At 45.5% G+C, this 22,538-nt stretch overlaps 2 protein-coding genes across 10 annotated transcripts; both read left to right on the forward strand.

The window, feature by feature from the left end:
- Positions 1-591: 591 nt before the first annotated feature.
- On the forward strand, positions 592-3,903 carry Stoml2 (stomatin like 2). Of its 2 annotated transcripts, XM_046457350.2 has the most exons (10): positions 592-758; positions 991-1,128; positions 1,587-1,686; positions 1,823-1,881; positions 1,973-2,074; positions 2,225-2,359; positions 2,491-2,635; positions 2,755-2,834; positions 3,062-3,190; positions 3,621-3,903. In XM_046457350.2, the coding sequence occupies exons 1-10, from the start codon at positions 714-716 to the stop codon at positions 3,756-3,758; spliced, it is 1,071 nt and encodes a 356-aa protein (XP_046313306.1). In that variant the 5' UTR covers positions 592-713; the 3' UTR covers positions 3,759-3,903. The 2 variants fall into 2 exon arrangements, with proteins under 2 accessions (XP_046313306.1, XP_058434092.1); XM_058578109.1 differs by lacking the exons at positions 592-758; positions 1,587-1,686 and having other exon boundaries at positions 996-1,128.
- Positions 3,904-6,461: 2,558 nt separating this feature from the next.
- Positions 6,462-20,372, forward strand: Pigo (phosphatidylinositol glycan anchor biosynthesis class O). 8 transcript variants are annotated; one of them, XM_046457152.2, is made up of 12 exons: positions 6,462-6,953; positions 7,253-7,309; positions 7,647-8,161; positions 8,796-8,939; positions 9,132-9,255; positions 9,564-9,723; positions 10,752-10,931; positions 11,185-12,712; positions 13,491-13,697; positions 13,918-14,135; positions 14,866-14,936; positions 15,086-20,372. In XM_046457152.2, exons 3-12 carry the CDS (start codon positions 7,651-7,653, stop codon positions 15,213-15,215), a joined length of 3,273 nt encoding a protein of 1,090 aa, XP_046313108.1. In that variant the 5' UTR covers positions 6,462-6,953; positions 7,253-7,309; positions 7,647-7,650; the 3' UTR covers positions 15,216-20,372. The 8 variants fall into 8 exon arrangements, with proteins under 8 accessions (XP_046313108.1, XP_046313110.1, XP_046313107.1 ...); XM_046457154.2 differs by having other exon boundaries at positions 7,650-8,161; XM_046457151.2 differs by lacking the exon at positions 7,253-7,309.
- Positions 20,373-22,538: the final 2,166 nt, after the last annotated feature.

Consider the following 22,538-nt stretch of genomic DNA (forward strand, 5'->3'; position numbering starts at 1 on the left):
TACAGGTTTCTTAAAAAGAGAGTCATAGCATCAGGGATTTGTGCACGGTGACGTGCTTTAGACGAGGTTGAAGCTTGATGCTGTTTGCTGGACTCTATGGGAGGACCAGGCCTGACAGACTTCTACTGGGAAGAAGTGGAAAGAGCTGTGGTACCTCGGGAAAAGAGGGGAGGGTAAATCTCCGCTTAATCGACGAGCGAAGTTAGGCCCTATTACCATGGCAACGGGAATGGGGTCAGTCCCCAGTGGGAGAGCTGGGCACAACACAGCAGGCCTACCACAGAATGTCACTGTGGCAACCATGGCAACGAGTCAGTTCCAATTCAGCAGTCGCTATGGTAACACACGGGCGTGATTATACACTTTAGAGGGTAAATTGGGTATCAGGTAGGGCTAAAGAACTCGGTAGTAGGTGTTTCTGGGTCACCTGCGAGAGGAAAATAGACTCCACTTCGGCCTCGATGCCTCGGATTTTGGACGCCAACTACCAGAACCAGAACAAACCAGCCTCCGGCCCTCTGCGTTTCCCCGGGAACAACTTAAACACGCTCTTCCAAGGAACTCCGATTGGGTGAGTGTGGAGTGGGGGAAGAGACGGCGGAAGTACATCCGGGGGAGTGGAACTGCTGAAGGAAAGCCTCGGGTGAGGGCTTCTGGCGCGGCCTCTCTGCTCCGCGTCTCGTTGGTTCCGGAGGTCGCCGCGGCTGTGGGAAATGCTGGCGCGCGCGGCGCGGGGCAGTGGAGCCCTTTTGCTGAGGGTGAGAATGAGACAACCTTCTCCAGAGGGTCGGGACAGAGATCACCTGGGTCCTCAGCTAGGAAGGAGAGGGATTCCAATTTTGGGAGAGGACTGGGGTCAGAGGTCATGGGCCCCACGTGAGTCATTCTCCGAGAACCCTTGTGAGTCGAGGTTTAGGGCGATGCCTTCGGGACAGAGGGGCATGGTGCTGGGCCGGCGGGGGTCTCAGCTTACTCTTGTCTTTCCTTCAGAGCGCTGTGCAGGCTTCTCCCCGTCCTCCGCGCCGCGCCTCCTCAGGATTGCCGCGAAACACAGTAGTACTGTTTGTGCCGCAGCAGGAGGCCTGGGTGGTGGAGCGAATGGGCCGATTCCACCGGATCTTGGAGCCAGTGAGAACTTTTTGCGCACCTCGGGGCAGCCTGATGCCCGGATCCCTTGAATGTGGGAGTGATACCTCCTTGGGGCCTGTCTGCACCTTTGGCTCTGAACTCTTGGGACTAATCCTAGCAGGGCCCAGGCTACTGACTTGCATCCCATGTTACCACCTTTTCCTATTACCTAGCATCCTTTAGGTCCATTCTTGCTACTACCTACTCTCTCAGCCCCACCTGTCCTGACTAGAGATAGCTATTCTCCTGGCTCCCATTCCCTACCTTTCTCTTCATTCAGAGGCCTAATCGTGCATTCGGGTGCTATTAGGTTACTTTACCAGTGACATCCCAGGCTTCTGAGGACACCTCTTGGCAGGGGCTACTGCACATGTTTACTCCCTACTTACTCCAGTCCTAGCTTAAATTCCAACTGCATTACCCCCATCCTTCTGAGGATCCATGACTCCTCTTCCCAGGGCTTGAACATCCTCATCCCTGTGTTAGACCGGATCCGATATGTGCAGAGTCTCAAGGAAATTGTCATCAACGTGCCTGAGCAGTCGGCTGTGACTCTTGGTGAGGGTACAGGGTGACACGGGTGCACTGAGATCATTAGGATGTGGTTGCTACATAGATCCAGAGCTTAGGAGAAAGAGCTGATTGGGACCTAGGGCTGTGACCTTCATTTTCTCTCCTGCTTCTATTCCTGCAGACAATGTAACTCTGCAGATTGATGGAGTCCTTTACCTACGCATCATGGACCCTTACAAGGTATTTGCCTCCTGCTTTATCCAGCCTTCTGAATTGCCCTCCTCACTAAAATCCTGTACCAAAGCTTTTTACACTTTTCATCCTCCTTTAGGCAAGTTATGGTGTGGAGGACCCTGAGTATGCTGTCACCCAGCTAGCTCAGACGACCATGAGATCAGAGCTTGGCAAACTTTCTCTGGACAAAGTCTTCCGGGTACGTGGATCTGAAGCAAAGTTGGGGTTTGAAGCATGTGCTTGGCACTGTCAGTCCTTTCTGGGAAACAAGATCAGACCCAGGCCCTTATTATCTTAGCTCCCTGGTAGGTAGGTTAAAGCTGTGGAGCTTACATCTTTTTCCCTCTAGGAGCGGGAGTCCCTAAATGCCAACATTGTGGATGCCATCAACCAGGCTGCTGATTGCTGGGGCATCCGTTGCCTCCGTTATGAGATCAAGGATATCCATGTGCCACCCCGGGTGAAAGAGTCCATGCAAATGCAGGTAGGGAAGAGGACCTTGGTAATCCAGTCCCAGAGGGACTTAGAGTATTTTCCCTACTGGCATGAGTATAGTTGGAGGTCTTAGTAAGGGTTTCCCCTGGTTTGTTGATAAGGGTTGCTGGGGGCTTCCAGGTGGAGGCAGAGCGGAGGAAACGGGCCACAGTTCTAGAGTCTGAAGGAACCCGAGAGTCGGCCATCAATGTGGCAGAGGGAAAGAAACAGGCTCAGATCCTGGCCTCTGAAGCAGAAAAGGCTGAACAAATAAATCAGGCAGCAGGTGAGCAGAGGGTAGAGGCTGAGGAAGGAGGAGGGCATGGGTCTTTGAGAGTTGGTACTGGGACAGGAACTTTGGGGTACTCTGATTTTATGGGTTAAGCTCTCTATCTTTTCTTCCAGGAGAAGCTAGTGCAGTTCTGGCCAAGGCCAAGGCTAAGGCTGAAGCTATTCGCATCCTGGCCGCAGCTTTGACACAACATGTGAGAAATCCTCAGTTAGGAGTGGGGAACAGGAATTGACAATGGAGGGGGTTCTCCCATCCACCTTTGAGAGAAGTTCCTGCCATTCGGGGTCCTACTGAGCCAGATTACATAAGCGCTTGTATTATGACTTGCATACCCTCTTTCTTGAAACCTCACCTCCTTTCTCTTCCAATATCCCCTTCTCTAAATCTGTGATCCCTGATTTTATTCTCCTGTGGCTACAGAATGGAGATGCAGCAGCTTCACTGACTGTGGCAGAGCAATATGTCACTGCGTTCTCCAAACTGGCCAAGGACTCCAACACTATCCTACTGCCTTCCAATCCTGGCGATGTTACCAGTATGGTGGCTCAGGTTAGAGCTCTCTGAAGACCCCAGGGGCACAGAACCCCAGTCCTGGGGGCCGAAACCCTCACTATCATCAGCACCACTTAACACATCATGGAGATCTTCAGGTTGCCTTGGCCCTTGATTTCTCTTCATTCCTTATAGAGAAGGAATCTCTAAGAATGAGACACTTTCACTCACTCCTGCAGATAAGGAAACTCTCAAGATACCTTTCTGTAGATACCTATGCTAGTGTTCTGAGGGTCACCCTGCTGTGATAGTTAGTGAGATTCCTAGAGCTGACTTAAATCCTTAAAGTCTAAGGGTTGAGGGGAGGGGAGAAAGAAAATCCAAGCTCACTAGTCCCAGCCACACCTTTTTCCTTTTAGCCATTGGTAGGTTCAGCTATACCTTCCACCATTTGTCTTTATGGCTTTTTCTCTATCCCTCTTCTCAGGCCATGGGTGTATATGGAGCCCTCACCAAAGCCCCAGTGCCAGGGGCCCAGAATTCGGTTTCCACCAGGAGTGGCAGAGATGTCCAGGGCACGGATGCAAATCTTGATGAAGAACTTGATCGAGTCAAACTGAGTTAGTGGAATTGGCCTTGGCCAGGGAGTCTGGGGACAGAAGCAGCACTATTAGTTTCTGGCTTTAGTCTCCCTGCCAAGATTTTGGGTTTTATTTTTTTAATTTGAACTTATTAATCATGTAATAAACTCACTAGTGGTACACCAGAAACTGTCCTCTTTGATTGGTAATGAAGTTGGGAAACCCACTGTTGTTTTTCACCCTCTAGTCCTGTCAGCTCTTGGGAACTCATGCTTCCATGAGCAAGAATGAATTTCATGTAAAGTGGAATCTGCCTTTCTGTCTTCAAGAGAAACTGGGCCAGGTGCAGTGGCACACTCTTGTGATCCCAGGAACTTGGGAGCTGAGGCAGAAGGATCCCAAGTTCAAGGCCAGCCTAGGCAATTTAGACCTTATCTCAAAATAAAGAATAAAAAGGACTGGGGATTTAGCTCAGTGGCAGAGTGCCCTTGGATTCAATCCCCAGTACTGCAAAAAATAGAAAAAGAAACTAGGATAGTATGGAAGGATTAAATCACATGCCTACTGCCAGCTGGGGAGTTAATCTCCCTCCTGCTACATGTAGGGTTATGTGTTTTGAGGCAGGTGTTTAGGGATTTTACACAGGAAAATTGCTCTGGCAGGGTAGTACTGCTAAGTGCTTCAAAGGTCTTCAAGGACTGAGGGCAGTTGTGATTCATTTATTCAAAAACATTTAATGAAGTCTACATGTGCCAAGCTCAGTGTTAGATGTGAGTTATAAAAACAACTGCCTTTGATTTCACAGAATGTGAGGTCAGATAGGAAAGACAAACAGACATTGATAGAAAGCCATAAGTGCTGTGTCGGAGGGGCTGTAATATTAAGTAAAGGATTCCAGGAAACCTCATCTAATGCTATATTTGAACTTAGATATAAAGGAGGGAAGGGAAACAGCCATCTGGGCATCTGGAGTGAAGCTGACAAAGGAGATTGCAAATGCAAAGATTCTAAGAGCATGCCTGGCTTACAACCATGAGAGCAAAGGAAGGCTGAGGATATGGTATGGTAGAGCACTTGCCTAGCATGTGCAAGGTATTTGATCCTTGGGTTTGATTTCCAGCACTGCCAAAGGAAAAAAAAAGCAAAGTGGCAAGGAAGTTAGTGTGTAGACTTGTAAGGTCATGTAGGGCTTTATTATGCACATGAGAAACCATGGACTAGGGTTGTGCCTCAGTGATAGAGACTTGCCTAGCATGGGTGAGGCCCTGGATTCGATCCTCAGCACCACATAAAAAATAAATAAAATAAAGGTTAAATTAAAAAAAAAAAAAAAGAATGGGCTGGGGATGTGGCTCAAACGGTAGCGCTGGCCTGGCATGCGTGCGGCCCGGGTTCGATCCTCAGCACCACATACAAAAACAAAGATGTTGTGTCCGCCGAAAACTAAAAAATAAATATTAAAAAAATCTCCCGTGCTCGCTCGCTCTCTCTCTCAAAGAAAAGAATTGCTGAGTTGCGTATCAAGAGTTAAACATTAAAAAAAAAGAAAGGTTTTGTTTTGTTTTTTAGTACAAGGGATTGAACCTAGGGGAGCTTAACTACTGAGTAACATCCCAGCCCTTTTGTTTTTTATTTTGAGACAGGGTCTAAGTTGTTTATGGCCTTGAACTTGTGATCCTCCTGTGTATGCTTCATGTCTACCTGGGATTGCAGACCTGTACCTCCATACCTGGTGTTTGTTTTGTTTTATTAGTTTCATTAAGATTTAATTCAAATATCATTTCCCACTTAAAATGTAAATTTTTTAAAAAATATGTTAGTATATTCACACTTGTGCAACAATTTTAGAACATTTTCTTCACCTTCCACACGCACACGCAGTATACTATTGTGTGAGTATACCATGTTTTGTTTATTTATCAGTAATGGACATTTGGGTTTCTACCTTTTAGCAATTATGGATAATGCTATTATGAACATATATGTACAAGTTTTTTGTTTAGACATGTTTCATTTCTCTTGGATATATATATACACCCAGGAATGAAATTACTGGGTCATACGAAAAATGTTTAGCCTTTTGAGGAACTGATGATCTGTTTTCCAAAGGTGTGCAAATCCCACCAGCCAAGTATGAATATGAATTTCTCCACATCTTTGCCAATACTTACAGTTGTGTGTGTGGGCAAGTGGGCTGGGTATTGAAGCTTGGGTATTGTGTGCTAAGCAAGTGCTCTACCCTGGAGCTACACCCTTAACCTTGGCCTTTTTTTTTTTTTTTTTTTGGTTTTTTAGTTATACATGGACACAATATCTTTATTTTTGTTTACTTATTTTTTATGTGGTGCTGAGGATCGAACTCAGTGTCTCACACGTGCAAGGCAAGCACTTTGCCACTGAGCTACAACCCCAGTCCAACCTTGGCCTTTTGACTATATCCATCCTGGTGGATTTGAAGTGATATCTCCAGTATTTTTTAAAAATATTTTTTAGTTGTTGATGGACACAATAACTTTATTTTTGTTTATTTTTATTTGGTGCTGAGGATTGAACCCAGGTCCCCATGTGTGCATGGCAAGTGCTCTACTACTGAGCTACAACCCCAGCCCTCCAGTATTTTCTTGATAGTCAATTTTTTTTTTTTTTTTAAACTAGGGATTGAACCCAGGGCCTCCTGCAATCTAGGCAAGTGCTCTAACATTGAATTACATCCCCAGCCCAAGGTTAATTATTTTAAGCAACTATCTTTCCATGTGTTATCTTTTAGAATATCTATTCAGATCTTTTGCTCGTTTTTAAACTGGATTATTTGCTTTTTTATTAATTTATTGTAAGATTCAGTAAGAGACTTTGAGAGCAGGAATGATGAAACCTATCAGTTGGAGTCAACTAAAAAAAAGGGAAAAATGTAAAATTTATTCGTATTTTACATAGCTAATGCACAGTAATCACAATGAGTTGTAGAATTGGAGTTAGATAAGTTTTATTCCAGTAGCCAAGCTCTTAGTCATAACGAAGAATGGACAGTGGCTCTCTGAACTCTTCTAGCTTAGTCCCTTGCTTGCCCCATTCTCAATTACTAAGTCTTGACAAACTCTTGAAAGCCCTACCATCCTTGCCGAACTTTCACCCAGGCGCCGGCAGGTGGCGATGAGGCTCTCCGTGGGCCGCTCTGTCTGACGCGTGCACCTCTGTGCGGACCACAGACGCTGCAGCTGTACTTCCGGGCGCTGATGCAGGTGAGCCAGGGTCTCCCGAAAACCTCAATGCCGTCAACCCAAAGTAAGGGAGCCCCCACTCCTGCCCCAGCTCGCTGTCATGGCTGCCCAATACCAGGGCCAGAGTGCCCGGGGGAGGCCGGGTAGCGATCAGAGGAGGCAGAGCCGCGTGGACGTCTGGGTCCCGGCGAGGCCCAATGGGATTTAGACCAGTGCCTCTGCCCTGCTACGCAGAAGAGGTCTTGCTTTGGGTCCTCTTGGCTATCCAGACTGCCGGGAAGCGGAGTGTGATTTCTCCTCGTTCCCTCCGTCCCCGCCAGGCGGCGCCATCGCGTGAGCCCCGGTTCCCCTGGGTCAGGAGTGGACCGCCACTGGGAGTAAGTTCTCCTCGTGGACTCTGATATTTCAACATTAGGATTTCCTGGTTGTATGCAAATTCTTATGAGCTACCAGCAAAGATCCTGAGTAGATATAGGGTGGACTCTGGAAATAGTATTTTTAACAGTGACTCCAGGTTGCTGCTTATAGCTTAGGGACCTCTCCTCAGAAATACTGGCATAACTCGTGGAGGGGAACATTGTAATGGGTTGTTTATGGGGCTGTTTGTGTCCAGGACTGCTTCTAAGAGTAAGGGGTTCTAGCTGGGCATTGTGTCGAGAGACCAGTATATCCCTACCTCACCCCACAATAATGAATTCCCTTTCCTGTCGCTAGCAGGATGCAGAAGATCTCCGTGTTGCTCTTCCTGGCCTGGGTCTGCTTCCTCTTCTATGCTGGCATTGCCCTCTTCACCAGTGGCTTCCTTCTCACCCGTTTGGAGCTCACTAACCATAGCAGCTGCCAGGAGCCCCCAGGTCCTGGGTTCCTGCCGTGGGGAAACCAAGGGAAGCCTGGGGCCTGCTGGATGGCTTCCCGGTTCTCCCGGGTTGTGTTGGTGCTGATAGATGCCCTGCGATTTGACTTTGCCCAGCCCCAGTACTCACAAGTGCCTGGGGAGCCTCCTGTCTCACTGCCCTTCCTGGGCAAACTACGCTCCTTGCAAAGGATCCTGGAGATTCAGCCCCACCATGCCCGACTCTACCGATCTCAGGTTGATCCTCCTACGACCACCATGCAGCGCCTCAAGGCCCTCACCACCGGCTCATTACCTACTTTTATTGATGCTGGCAATAACTTTGCCAGTCATGCCATAATGGAAGACAATCTTATTAAACAACTCACCAATGCAGGTCAGTATGGGCTCCTTTGGAAGCCAAGAATACTTGGGCAGATATCTTATTTAGAAGTTCTGGAGCCAGAATTTTGGGTGCCCAGCTGCCCACTTGGTTGTGGCCTAGGGGTCTAGAAAGGGGGAGAATGACATTGGGACCTTGTGTGTAGAAAGCTCAGTTTGTGGGACAAAGGACTTTGTCTTTGGTGAAAGTTTAAATCTATGTGGAATGTTGATTTTGATCTTGGGGAACGCTCAGTAAAGGGGCAAGGGAGAAATGAAGAGAAGATGAATCTTGACTCACAAGTGTGAAGAAGAGTATAGGCAGATCCAGTCCCTGTTCACTCACTGACTTGGAAAAAGCAGAATATACCCAGGAAAAACAGGTCAGCAGAGATACCCAGGTGCTGAAAATTAGCAAATCATTTTGGAGGAATGGGAGTGAGAAGTCTAGGTGAAGTATGGTCATCAGGGAAAATTTCCTGATGGGAATTTTGGGCCCTGAAAGATAAGGGTTGCTGGATAGAATAGCTGTGCCTTAAGATACATGGTTGGGATTTCTAATGGGTCTTAAAGGGTCTCCTCTTCTGTTTCTCCCCTGCCCTGACTCCTACTCAGCTTCTGACCGCCCTCCCCTCCACATGTCCCTGCAGGAAGGCGTGTAGTCTTCATGGGAGATGATACCTGGAAAGATCTTTTCCCTGGAGCTTTTTCAAAAGCTTTCTTCTTCTCTTCCTTCAATGTCAGAGACCTACACACAGTGGACAATGGCATCTTGGAACACCTGTATCCCACCAGTGAGCAATGGGCCAGAACACTTAGTCCCTAAGACTGGGAACTGGGGACAGCTGCTTTAGTCTACAGATTCTGAACCTCCCATGGGTAAAATGGCCTGGGTGTTTGTTCCCAGACATAGAGGAGTGTTAAAGCCTTGCTGGGGTTGAGGAGCTGGCCTTGGTACCCTGTGCTCAGTGTTCTCCCCTTCACAGTGGACAGTGGTGAATGGGACGTGCTGATTGCTCACTTCCTGGGTGTGGATCATTGTGGCCACAAGCATGGCCCTCACCACCCTGAAATGGCCAAGAAACTTAGCCAGATGGACCAGGTGATCCAGTGAGTGTGGGGTAATGACTGGGGGAGTGGGTTTGTGCCTGAGAATCTCAGAATGTACGGTTCCAGGAGAAAAAGTCCTTATTTGGAGCCTCTTTCCTGGCTGATCTCTATATTTTCCAGGTCTTTCTAAAGTTAGGGGTCTCATTCATCTTGAATAACTCAATGGGTGGATTTGGACAATAGATTGAAAAGGTGTCTCTTTGCCGAAGGTCTAGATCCTATTTATGAAAGTCATAGCTTGGGGTGAATGAGTCCTTGAGAAAGATCTTGATCCATCTCTATCCCCTGACACATTTCTTGGTTCACAGGGGACTTGTGGACCGTTTGGAGAATGACACATTGCTGGTGGTGGCTGGGGACCACGGGATGACCATGAATGGAGACCATGGAGGGGACAGTGAGCTGGAAGTCTCAGCTGCACTCTTTCTATACAGCCCCACAGCCCTGTTTCCCAGCACCCCACCAGAGGTGAGGCCTGGACTGTGCCTTTTCTGGTTTACCAGTATTCATTCCTTACCATAATCACAGTATTTTTATTTATTTATTTATTTTGGTACTGGGGATTGAACCCGGGGTGCTCAACCACTGAGCCATATTCCTCAGCCCTTTTTGTATTTTATTTAGAGACAGGGTCTCACTGAGTTGCTTAAGGCCTTGCTAAGTTGCTGAGGCTGGTGTTGAACTCGTGATCCTCCTGCCTCAGCCTCCTGAGCCATGGGGATTACAGGTATGCGCCACCATGCCCAGCATGATCACCAGTATTCTTTTTATTTATTTTTTATTTAGTACTGGGGATTGAACTCCGCAGCACTCAACCAATGAACCACACCCCCAGCCCTATTTTGTATTTTATTTAGAGACAGGTTCTCATTGAGTTGCAGCACCTCGCTTCTTTTTTGTTGAGGCTGGCTGGCTTTTAACTCACTATCCTCCTGCCTCATGCTCCTGAGCTGCTGGGATTATAGGTGTGTGCCACCGTGCCCAGCCCTATGATTACAGTATTTTTATTTAACTAATTTTTTTTACATTTATTTTTTAGTTGTAGTTGGACACAATACCTTTATTTTGTTTGCTTATTTTTATGTGGTGCTGAGAATGAAACCCAGGGCCTCGCATATGTTAGGCGAGTTCGCTACCGCTGAGCCACAACCCCAGTTCTGATCACAGTACTCTTATAGGTCACTTTATTTTAGGCTCCCAAATCCATGATCCTGGGATCACTAACCCATGGCTCCACTTATTTCCTTCATCCCAAACACTCAGCTTTCTTTAAAAAAAAAAAAAAAAAAAAAAAATATATATATATATATATATATATATATATGAGAGTTGTAGATGGACACATACCTTTATTTTGTTTATTTATTTTTATGTGGTGCTGAGGATCAAACCCAGTGCTTCACACGTGCAAGGCAAGCACTCTACTGCTGAGCCCCAGCCCAGCCCCTTACTTCAGCTTTCTGATGAACTCATTAACCCCTGTCCTTTTCCTCTAGGAGCCAGAAGTGATTCCTCAAGTCAGCCTTGTGCCCACACTGGCCCTGCTACTAGGCCTGCCCATACCATTTGGAAACATTGGGGAGGTGATAGCTGAGCTGTTCTCAGCGGGCAAGGACTCCCAGCCCCACCTCTCTGCTCTAGCCCAAGCCTCAGCTCTCCATCTCAATGCCCAGCAGGTGGGTAAGAGGGCTGGGCTTCTGAGTGATAAAATTAGGGTGGGCATAAGAGAAGCATAATGGCTACTACATTGTCCTTTGTTTAGTCTTCCCACCTTCATAGCCATGTCCCCTTCCCATTATTCCTTCCTTCTATGCTAAACAGAGTTTGGGTCCCTGATTCCAAGTGCCCCCTTTTGTAATACTTATCCTTGCCTCTGCCCCAAATTATATTTCTGACCTGTTCCCCTTGGTCTCTGAACTTTTCTGTTAGGTATCCCGATTTCTTCACACCTACTCAGCTGCTACTCAGGACCTCCAAGTTAAGGAGCTTCATCAGCTACAGAATCTCTTCTCCAAGGCCTCTGCTGACTACCAGTGGCTTCTTCAGAACTCCCAAGGGGCTGAGGCTGCATTGCAGACTGTGATTGCTGAGCTGCAGCAGTTCCTGCGGGGAGCTCGGGCTATATGCATTGAGTCTTGGGCCCGTTTCTCTCTGGTCCGCATGGCAGGGGGTGCTGCTCTCTTGGCTGCTGCCTGCTTTCTCTGTCTGCTCGCATCCCAGTGGGCAACATCCCCAAGCTTCCACTTTCGCCCTCTGCTGCTTATACCTGGGGCCTGGGGCCTGGGTGGAGCCATACTATATGCAGGACTCCTGGCAACTACTGGGCTGAAGCTGGATCCAGTGGTTCTAGGGACCATGGCTGCAACAAGCTCACTTCTCCCTTTTTTGTGGAAAGCTTGGGCTGGCTGGGGGTCTAAGAGGCCCATAGCAACTCTGCTTCCCATCCCTGGGCCTGTCCTTTTACTCCTGCTCATTCGCTTGGCTGCCTTCTTCTCTGATAGTTTTGTTGTAGCTGAGGCCAGGGCTACCCCCTTCCTTTTGGGCTCACTCATTTTGCTCCTGGTTGCCCAGCTTCACTGGGAGGGTCAGCTGCTGCCGCCTAAACTGCTCACAATACCCCGCCTTGGCTCTTCTTCCCCAACAGGCCCCCCACGGCACAGTGGTGCATATGCCCTGAAGCTTGGAGTTGGGTTGCTTTTATGTACAAGGCTAGCTGGGCTTTTTCATCGCTGCCCTGAAGAGACACCTGCTTGCCACTCCTCTCCCTGGCTGAGTCCTCTGGCATCCATGGTGGGAGGTCGAGCCAAAAATTTGTGGTACGGAGCTTGTGTTGGGGCACTGGTGACCCTATTAGTTGCTGTGCGACTATGGCTTGGCCGCTATGGTAATCTCAAGAGCCCTGAGCCCCCTGTGCTCTTTGTGCGCTGGGGGCTGCCTGTAATGGCACTGGGCACTGCTGCCTACTGGGCATTGGCATCGGGGGCCGATGAAGCACCCCCGCGTCTCCGAGCCCTGGTTGCTGGGGCATCAGTTGTGCTTCCTCGGGCAGTGGTGGCGCTGGCTGCTTCAGGACTCATGCTGCTTCTCTGGAGGCCTGTGACAGTGCTGGTAAAGGCTGGGGCAAGTGCCCCAAGGACCAGGATTGTCCTCACTCCCTTCTCGGGGCCCCCTACTTCTCAAGCTGACTTGGATTATGTGGTCCCTCAAATTTACCGACACATGCAGGAGGAGTTCCGGGGCCGGCTAGAGAGGACCAAATCTCAGGGTCCCTTGACTGTGGCTGCCTATCAGTTGGGGAGCATCTACTCAGCTGCTATGGTCACGGCCCTCACCTTTTTGGCCTTTCCACTTCTGCTATTGCATGCAGAGCGCATCAGCCTTGTGTTCCTGCTTCTGTTTCTGCAGAGCTTCCTTCTCCTGCATCTGCTTGCTGCTGGGATACCCATCACCACCCCTGGTAAATATATATCTCAGCCCTGATTCATCTAAGGATAGTAATGATATGAGTCCAGCCCCTCTTGTTTTCAAGGAGGTGTTGTTCCTTATGTTCCTCACCTTGACATAGGGTCTCATGCCCCACACAATTGGGAAAGTCTTACTAATGTCCTTTCTCTTACCTGCTGTAGCCAAGCTGATCCCTCCCATTGGCTTTAATGAGTTCCTGGAGGTGGGGGTAGGAGGAGTGATAGGTAAGGAGTCCTCCAGGACTCATGGAAATGCTGCATCCTTATGAACACATTTCCTTATTCTCCAGTGATAGAAGTGGCAAATTATGAATACAGTATGATAGTGAGCTGTGTATGTGTGAGACAAAGAAATAGATTGAGCATAGTGGGATTCAGATTAGGATGCCTGGAGTTTGTGCAACAGAGGGAATTAGAATAATGAGAGTGTCCAGGCATGGTGACTCACTCCTGTAATCCCAGTGACTCAAAATGCTGAAGCAGGAAGATTGCAAGTTTGAGGCAAGCCTTGGCAACTTAGTGAGATCCTATATCAAAATTAAAAAAAAAAAAAAAGACTGGGGATATAGCTCAGTGATGGAGTACCTCTGGGTTCAATCTCCAGTGCCAAAGAAAAGAATAATGAGAGTGTTGTATTATAGAGAGGTTGGGGTGGTGGGCATATGTGTATGAAAATTACCACTGAATTAGCGGCTGTATATGATGGTGGGGTGGTAGGCTATGGATTAGGGGATGAGATGTAATCATAAAGACATATACTTTTTCCTCCAGGTCCTTTTACTGTGCCATGGCAGGCAGTGTCAGCATGGGCCCTCATGGCCACACAGACCTTCTACTCTACAGGCCACCAGCCTGTCTTTCCAGCCATCCATTGGCATGCAGCTTTTGTGGGATTCCCAGAAGGTCATGGCTCCTCTACTTGGCTTCCTGCTTTGCTAGTAGGAGCCAACACCTTTGCCTCCCACCTCCTCTTTTCAGGTACCTCCTTGCTTCCTCTCCCTTACTTTCATTGTTTTCTCTGGCTTTGTGGAAAAAAAGGAAAATCCTGAATTTAGAAAGAAGATGTGGTTTCGTTAGATCCTTGGCATCCCTTGGCCTAGGCTAATTGGAGTCTGAGCCAATTAGGGTGGTTGAGGACTAGGGTGGACCAATCTCAGTGTCTTCCATTGATGTCAGCCCTGCCCTTTCCTTGAGGCAGTAGGTTGCCCACTACTTCTGTTGTGGCCTTTCCTATGTGAGAGTCAAGGGCCAAGGAAGAGGCGGCAACCCCCAGGGAGTGAAGCTGAGGCCAGAGTCAGGCCTGAGGAGGAGGTGGAGGAGCCACTGATGGAGATGAGGCTCCGGGATGCACCTCACCACTTCAATGCAGCACTTCTGCAGCTGGGCCTCAAGTACCTCTTTGTCCTTGGTGTCCAGGTACGTATAGAGAAATCAGGGAGCTAGTAATCTTTTCTCATGTGTGTGTTTCACATTCTTTCATACTTTAAAAAATCCTGGGAAAGCAGGGTACAGTGGTTCATGCATATAATCCCAGCTACTCAGGAAGGAGAGGCAGAAGGATCCCAACTTTGAGTCTAGCTTGGGCAACATAATGAGACTCTGTCTCAAAAACAAACAGAAAAACCTTGGGAATGTCTCAACTGAAGTATAGATAAATGAAGAGGTTGCCTAAGCCTGGTGACCTCAAATGACAATTTTGAGACTTAAACCTGTGTTTCTTTATCTAGTCCTGGATCATTTACTCTACAACCTAGATCTGCACCTTGCTAGTTGCATTTGGGAATTATGGACATACTGGAAAGACTTAAGTAATGGCCAGGATTCTTAAACTATGATCATGGAGCCTCCTCCTTCTCTCTGGATGCAGAAGATGTACTGACATCTTCCTCTACCCTGGGAGTCAAAACCTAATTGTTAGCATCAAAGATGGATGGTGACTTGCCCAAAGTCACTGAGTTAGTAGTTGGGCCAGGGCAAGAATTAGGTTTCTTAGCTCATGTCCCAGGGTTTTTGTTTTTTTTCCCCCAGAAACACATGCTGCTTTCCTTTTTCTTTCATTTTTTCACAGTGGCCTATAGCAGTTTTCCCTTTGCTTTGCTTCTTCCTCCCTTTCCCAAGTAACTGGGACTCTCCTCTCTCTCCTTAGATTCTGGCTTGTACCTTGGCTGCCTCCATCCTCCGCAGGCATCTCATGGTCTGGAAGGTGTTTGCCCCCAAGTGAGTGGATTTACTTAAAAGGGAAGATGGTGGGTGGGAGAAATTTAGAGCAAATTAAGAACATCCAGGATGAACAAGGTTTTGCCTCTGTAGGGAAAAAGCACTAAACCTACTCTTTGATTCCTGAGGCACTCCACCTTTCTTTGTAGGTTCATTTTTGAGGCCATAGGCTTCATCGTGAGCAGCGTGGGACTTCTCCTGGGCATAGCATTGGTGATGCGAGTGGATGGTGCTGTGAGCTCCTGGTTCAGAAAACTAGTTCTGGCTCAGCAGAGGTAGCCTAGGCTATGGATGCTTACATCTGACTACAGAGAGAACTGGAGAATAATATAGCTTGGCCTGTACAGGTGCTAGCTAAACTACAAGAGAGGCTCAGCCACATCTCTTTCCACCATGCAGCCAGGCACTGCTGGCTCTGGGACTTCATTATTTTAAAATTCAAAATCACAGTGGAGTCTGATCCCTAACTCCTGATTTGGTTGCATCTGATGGATAAGGGTGTTAGCTATGGTGGGTCTCCAAAGTGGAATAAAAAAAATGTAAATATGTTTGTCTGAGATGTGGGGGAGTCCCCACTGTCATACATGTGTTGAAGGGAGGGTCAGTCTCCTCTCTCAGGCAGATTGGATCAGTCATCTTAGACATGCTTGGCTATACCTGAGAACCTTTGGCAAGAGGTTGGAGTTGTCTGAATTTACTGCCCCCACTTTTTCCTAAATCAGTCCCATTATCCCACCTATGATTTTCCTTTGCTATTCAGTCAACACATTTTTTGAGTTCTTACACACTTTGGCTGATTGCAGAGAAGACTGAGAAGATAAACCCAGGTATCATAGAGTACACAGAAGCCCCAAATCATCTTCCCTGATGTGTCCTTTCACTCTAAGACACTTTGCTCTTCACTTCTGTGGAAGCCTCCCTAGTTTCCCAACCTGTGCTGTCTATTTATTTATTTATGATACTGGGGATTGAACCCAGGGGTGCTTTACCACTGTGCCACATCCCTAGCCTTTTTTATTTTTTATTTTGAGACACCCTCTCTGAGTTGCTATGATTGGCCTTGAATTTGCAATCCTCCTTGTTAACCTCCCCAGTTGCTAAGATTACATGCATGTGCCACTGTTCTTGGCTCTTTTAAAACAGATCCACTTGCCCATCTTTTTACTTTGGGGGGTGTTGGGAGATGATAATGGAAATTGAACCTAGGACCTGGCATGTGCTAGACAAGCACTCAACCATTGACTACATCTCTAACCCTTTTTTAATTTTTAGACAGTGTCTCACTATATTGCTGAGGCTGGCCTCAAACTTGTGATTCTCTTGCTTACTCCAGAGTACAGACCTTCTTGCCCATCTTGTAGAACATTCCACCTTGTCTCATTGATTATTCCTGGACTTGAAGCCAAACTGTATTTATTAATTTATTCATTTTTACAGCCTCAGAACCATAGGAATCCTAGTGCTTCTCTTGTATGTCTCCTGTGTCCTCTGTCCATTGCACCCTCATTCTCAGGTGTCACATTTGAAGTGCTGGCATGAGATCCTCTGGAGATATCCATCAAAAGAGTTTGGCCAGGCACAAATACCTGTAATTCCAGCGCTCGAGAGGCTGAGGCAGGAGGATTGTGAGTTCAAAGCCAGCCCCAGCAAAAGCAAGGCACTAAGCAACTCAGTGAGACCCTGTCTCTAAATAAAATACAAAATAGGGCTGGGAATGTGGCTTAGTGGCCAAGTGCCCCTGAGTTCAATCCCAAGTATTTGGGGGGGAAAAAAAAAGTTTGGAAGCCAGGTAGGTGTGGTGACATATGCCTTTAATCCTAGTGATTGAGGATGCTGGAAACGAGGATTGTAAGTTCAAGGTCAGCCTCAGCAATTTAGTGAGACCCTGTCTCAAAAAGGGCTGGGAATGTAGCTAAGTGGTTATACCCCCTGGGTTCACTCCTCAGTACCACAAACGTGAATATAAAATAAATAAAGTGGATTATTTGTCTTTTAAAAAAAGTTGAAAAGAACCTCTGGAGAGAAGGGTTAGGACCAAGGTTGGAGGTTTGAACATGTCCAAGTCATGAGAAGTTGGGATTGCTGAAAGAAGAGATGATCTTGGGGCTGGGGTTGTGGCTCAGTGGTAGAGTGCTTGCCTTGCATATGCAAGGTGCTGAGTTTGATCCTCAGCACCACATAAAAGTAAATAAATAAAATAAAGCTATTGTTTAAAAGGAAAAGAAGAAATGATCTTTAAAAAATGGGAGAGCACTTACCTTTAGTTGGCATGAGGAAGAAAAGGTAAGGAGCATTGGTTATGAGGAAGAAATACACTGATGTGGTAGGTAGCTAAGGGAAGAGTTCAAAGTATTAATGGCTAACAGACTAGGGTACAGAGGTCAAATGCAAAGATGAAAAAGTATGTATTCTGTGAGGCAATTAAAGGATAGATCCTTGGTTACACTGGTTATAAACAGGTTTAATAATGTAGGATGGAGAGGGGTAGGGGTTGTGGCTCAGTGGTAGAGCGCTAGTATGTGTGAGGCACTGGGTTCGATTTTCAGCACTGCATATAAATAAATAAAATAAAGGTCCATTGACAACTAAAAAATATAAAAAAATAATGCAAGATGGAGAAGTTATGGCCCCAGCTAGCCTATAAAAGAAATAAGGGGAAAAAGAAAAGAAAACCCTCCCCCAACCTGGTGGCAACTTCTGAGGTAGTTTGGTGGAACAATTCCTTTGTGAGAAAGGAAAACACCCTTTCCATCTCTAGTACCTAGGAAGTACCTTTAGTACTTTAGTTCTTTAGTACTCTAGTACCTAGGGCAGTACCTCTAGTACCTTTGTCTGTACCTTCATCTCCCCGCAAATTGTATTTTATTATTTATTTATTTTGCAGAGCCTTCCTTACCTACAGCCTAAGGATAATCTAATCTATCAATCACTGTCTAATCACTTTCTCCTGATAAATCTTTAAGATTCTTTTAGAGAAAGATGTGTTAGAAAATTGATTACCAAGCATGATGGCACATGCCTTTAATGCCAGCTACTTAGGAAGCTGAGGCTAGAGGAACCCACATTTGAGGACAACCTGGGAGACTGAGCAAGAACCTGTCTCAAAATAAAAAATAAAAAGGGATAGGGGTGTAGTTCAATGGTAGAGCACCCTTGGGTTCAATCTCCAGTACAGCAAAAAGAAAATGAGAAGAAGAAGAAAGAAATGAGATAATATAATCTGTGGCCTTTTGTGATTGACCTCTTCATCATGTTTCCAAGGTTTATATATCAGTATATATTGTTTTTTTCTCTTCTTTTTTGGTACCATGGATTGAATCTGAGGCGCATCCCTAGCCTTTTTTATTATTATTATTTTTAAAATATTCTTTTTTAGTTATAGATGAACACAATGCCTTTATATTATTTTTATGTGGTGCCGAGGATTGAACCCAGTGCCTCATACATGCTAGGCAGACACTCTACCACTGAGCTACAACCCTAATCCTTATTTTTTATTTTGAGACAGGGTCTCACAGAGTTGCTTAGGGCCTTACTAAGTTGCTAAGGCTGGCTTTGAACTTGGCCTCAGCTTCTCGATTCTTTTTCTTTTTAAGTTCAGATAAAATTTAACATTTTAACCTTTTGTTTGGCGGGGGGTTTCTGGGGATTGAACCCAGGTGCACCTTACCACTGAGTTACATCCCCTGCCATTTTTATTTTTTTGAGTCAGGGTCTCACTAAGTTGCTTAAGTCCTTGCTGAATTGCTGAGGCTGGCCTGGAACTTCCGATCTTCTGCCTCAGCTTCCAGAGTTCCTGGGATTACAAGCGGTGTTACCAAGCCTACCATATTTTAGCCATTTTAAAAAATACATTCATAATGTGCAATCATCAGCACTATCAATTCTAGAATTTTCATTACCCTAAAAAGAAACCCTGTACCCATTAAACAATCACTTTCCTTCTTCTCCCCAAATCCCTGGCCTCAGGAATCTGCTTTATGTTTCATATTTACCTATTATGGATATTTTGTATAAATGGGATCATTCAGTATGTGCCCTTTTCAGTCTGACTTCTTTGCTTCTTTGCTCCTCCTCCTGCTTCTTTCTCCTCTTTTTTTGTTGTTGTTTTGTTGTTGTACTGGAGATTGAACCTGAGGACACCTTACCATTACCCTTTTTAAATTTTTTTTATTTTGAGACAGCTTCTCACTTAGTTGCTTAGGGCTGGCTAAGTTGCTGAGGCTGGTTTCGAATTGAACTTGTGACTCTTCTCCCTCAGCCTCCTGAGTTGCTGGGATTATAGGCCTGCACCACCACATTTGAGGTCTGTCTTTCATTTGGCTTAATATTTTCAAAGTTCATCCACATGGCATTATATATTGGTACTTCATTCCTTTTCATAGCCAAGTAATTCCATTGCATGGATAGACCACATTTTACTTCTTCATATGTTGATGAACATTTGGATTTTCACCTTTAGTTATTGTAAATAATGCTGCTATGAACATTCATGTATAAGGTTTTTGTTTTCTGTTTTATGTACCTGGGTCACTCAACCACTGAGCCACATCCCCATCCTTTTTTATTTTTATTTTGAGACAAAAGTCTCACTGAGTTACTTAGGGCTTCACTAAATTGCTGAGGCTGACTTTGAACTAGTGATCCTCCTGCCTTGGCCTCCTAAACTGATGGGATTACAGGCGTGTGCCTGTAAAGATGCCTGGCTCCCTTGTATTTTTTTTTTTTTTGGTACTGGGGATTGAACTCAGGGGCACTCAACCACTGAGCCACATCCCTAGCCATATTTTATATTTTATTTAGATACAAGGTCTCACTGAGTTGCTTAGTGCCTTACTTTTGCTAGGCTGGCTTTGATCTCTTGATCCTCCTGCCTCAGCCTCTGAGATTAAAGGCGTGTGCTACCACCCCTGGCTTCATGTACGTTTTTGTTTGGGCATATGTTTCAATTTCTCTTGAGTATATATCTGATGGTATATTGTAGAAATACTGGGCCATTTGGTAATTCTGATCTTTTAAAGAACTGTCATTCTGTTTTCCAAAGTTGCTATACCATTTTATATTCCTTCCAGCAGTGTGTATGAGTTCTGATTTCTCCACAGTGATGTCAACACTTGTTATTATCTATTTTTGATCCAATCATTTTACTGTATGTGAAATAATATTGTGTTTTGGGTTTGCATTTCTTTGAAGGTTTGTGATGTTGAACATATTTCCTTGTACTCACTGGAGAATTATCCATTCAGATCCTTTGCCTATTTTTAAATTGGGTTATTTGTCTTTTTTTAATTATTGGATTGTAAGCATTCTCTATATATTTTAGATACCAGTTCTTTGTCAGATCTCTGTGATTTGCAAATATTTTCTCCATTCTATGGGTTGTTGTAAAAGTCAGGAAAAAACAAAATATTGACTTCCCCTTTTCTCTAACCACAACCAACACAGAAGACTTTTGTGACTTCACAAGGCATGGGTATTTCTTCCTTCCAACAAGCAAGCACTTCTGCAGTGGACACCAGATGAGAAGCCTCTACTTCAATTCAGTTCTGACACTGTCAATAAGGAAATAAGATTAGTTCCCTCAGAATGAAGATTCAGTTCCCAATACTTCTTCCACTTCCCTCACCACTTCAAAAGTAAATTGCAAGCCCCAGGTTGTTTCACCTGTGCTTCTGATTGAAAAAATTGGGATTTTTCTCAGTATAGGTTGGGTTTCCACAACCCCCTCCTGGGTTGATTAATTTGCTTGAGAGGCTCACAAAACTCAAGGAAACATTTACTTATGTTTATCAATGGTGTCGACTTTTTGTCCTATTTTGTACCTGAGGAAAAAAAAAAGGAAAGATTTATTTTGGGTCATGGTTTCAGTTCATGGTCAACTTGCTTCATTCTTATGGGCCTGAGTATGTAGAGAGAGTGTGGTGGAGAAGCAATGCCCACCTCATGGGGGCCTGAAAGCAGAGAGTGGGGAGAGAGTAGAGTGGAGAGAGAGAGAGAGGGGTGAGGAGCAGGGACAAAAGATAGCCACCAAGGGCATGTCCCCAAAGTGTCCTACTTCTTTCAATTAGGTCCTCCTTCCTATAGTTTTCACTACCTACCATTAATCCATTCACTTGTGAATATCAGTAGATTAACCTATTTATTTATTTATTTATATTTAGTTGTAGATGGACACAATATCTTTATTTTTATTTATTTGTTTTTAAGTGGTGCTGGGGATTGAACCCAGGGCCTCACATGTGCGAGGCAAGCGGTCTACCACTGAGCTACAGCTCCAGCCCCTTAACCAATTTTTTAAAAAATTTTTTTAGTTGTAGGTGGACACAATACCCTTTTTTTAAAAAAAAAAAAAAATTTAGGTGTAGTTGGACACAATGCCTTTATTTTATTTATTTATATGTGGTGGTGAGAATTGGATCGACCTCACACATGATAGGCAAGCATTCTACCACTGAGCCACAACCCCAGCCCAGATTAATCTATTGATGAGTTTATGGCCCTTCTGATCCAATCACTTCCCAAAGTGTGCGTCTGCCACCACCCCCCCCCCCCCAACATTGCTGTACTAGGGACCAAATCTTCAACACATGAACCTTTAAAAGCTATTGTGGATCCAAACCATAACACCAGTTTATTATTAAGGATATAGAAGAAGATATACATATGGTGGGAAAGGGTGCAAAGCTCCAACCTCCTATCTAGATATACTACCTCCAGGAACCACCATGTGTTCAGATATAAGGAAGTTTTCCAGCCTGACCTTTTTGGTGTTTATTGCATAGGCCTTATTGCTAATAGACTGGATGGGGAAGCCCAGCAAGGTGCAGTATTTCTTCCTCCAGGGTATGGGAAGGGACCCCTCTGGAATAAGATGGGTCTTATGACCTATTTTCAGAAGAGGTAAGTCAGAGAATTTCTTGATAAAAGGCAGAGAAAGATTGGTTTTTATGACTTGCCTTAGGGAGAGGAAAACCTGGAAACTGGAGGAAGACCCAACAGTTTTCTCTTCATTTTCTTTCTCTCTCTCTCTCTCTCTCTTTTTTTTTTTTTTTGGTGCTGAGTATTGAACCCAGAGCTTCACATATGCCAGGCAAGCACTCTATCACTAAGCTACATTTCCAGGCCTTTGTTGTCCATTGAGATGGGGTCTGACTGTATTCCCAGACTAGTTTTGATTCCTGGGCTAAAGTAAATCCTTCCACCTCAGCCTCTGGATCAACTGGGACTACAAGTGTGTGTGACTGCACCTGCCTTCATTTTCTTAATATCCTTTGAGGCACAACATTTTTAAATTTGAAAAAAATCCAAATCCTATTCTTTTTTTGCTTGAGATTTTGATGTCATATAAAAAATTATTACCACGTGCAACAATTTAGTTTTAGAATATTTCCATTATCTACCCAAATTCCCTAGCCTTCCCTGCTCCCTTTCTTTCTCGTACTGGGGATTGAACCCAGGGCCACACTACCTCTGAGCTCCATCCCCATCCCTTTTTATTTTATTTTTTGAGGCAGGGCCTCACTGGCCTTGAACTTGGGTTCTCCTGTCTCATCCTCCAGAAGAGCTGGGATTTGAGGCCTGCGCTGCTGCACTAAGAGGTTT

Source organism: Marmota monax, unplaced genomic scaffold (genome assembly GCF_021218885.2).
Source record: "Marmota monax isolate L192 unplaced genomic scaffold, Marmota_monax_Labrador192_F-V1.1 WCK01_AAM20220418_F8-fsc00069, whole genome shotgun sequence".
Taxonomy (NCBI): Eukaryota; Metazoa; Chordata; class Mammalia; order Rodentia; family Sciuridae; genus Marmota; species Marmota monax.

Coding starts and splice junctions, on each gene's coding strand:
- Stoml2 (XM_046457350.2), top strand. CDS start 714: ATGCTGGCGCGCGCGGCGCGGGGCAGTGGAGCCCTTTTGCTGAGG. Junction 1,687..1,822: donor GCAGTCGGCTGTGACTCTTG/GTGAGGGTACAG, acceptor CTATTCCTGCAG/ACAATGTAACTCTGCAGATT. Junction 2,075..2,224: donor CTCTGGACAAAGTCTTCCGG/GTACGTGGATCT, acceptor TTTTCCCTCTAG/GAGCGGGAGTCCCTAAATGC.
- Pigo (XM_046457152.2), top strand. CDS start 7,651: ATGCAGAAGATCTCCGTGTTGCTCTTCCTGGCCTGGGTCTGCTTCCTC. Junction 9,256..9,563: donor CAGATGGACCAGGTGATCCA/GTGAGTGTGGGG, acceptor CTTGGTTCACAG/GGGACTTGTGGACCGTTTGG. Junction 13,698..13,917: donor CTCCCACCTCCTCTTTTCAG/GTACCTCCTTGC, acceptor TCCTTGAGGCAG/TAGGTTGCCCACTACTTCTG.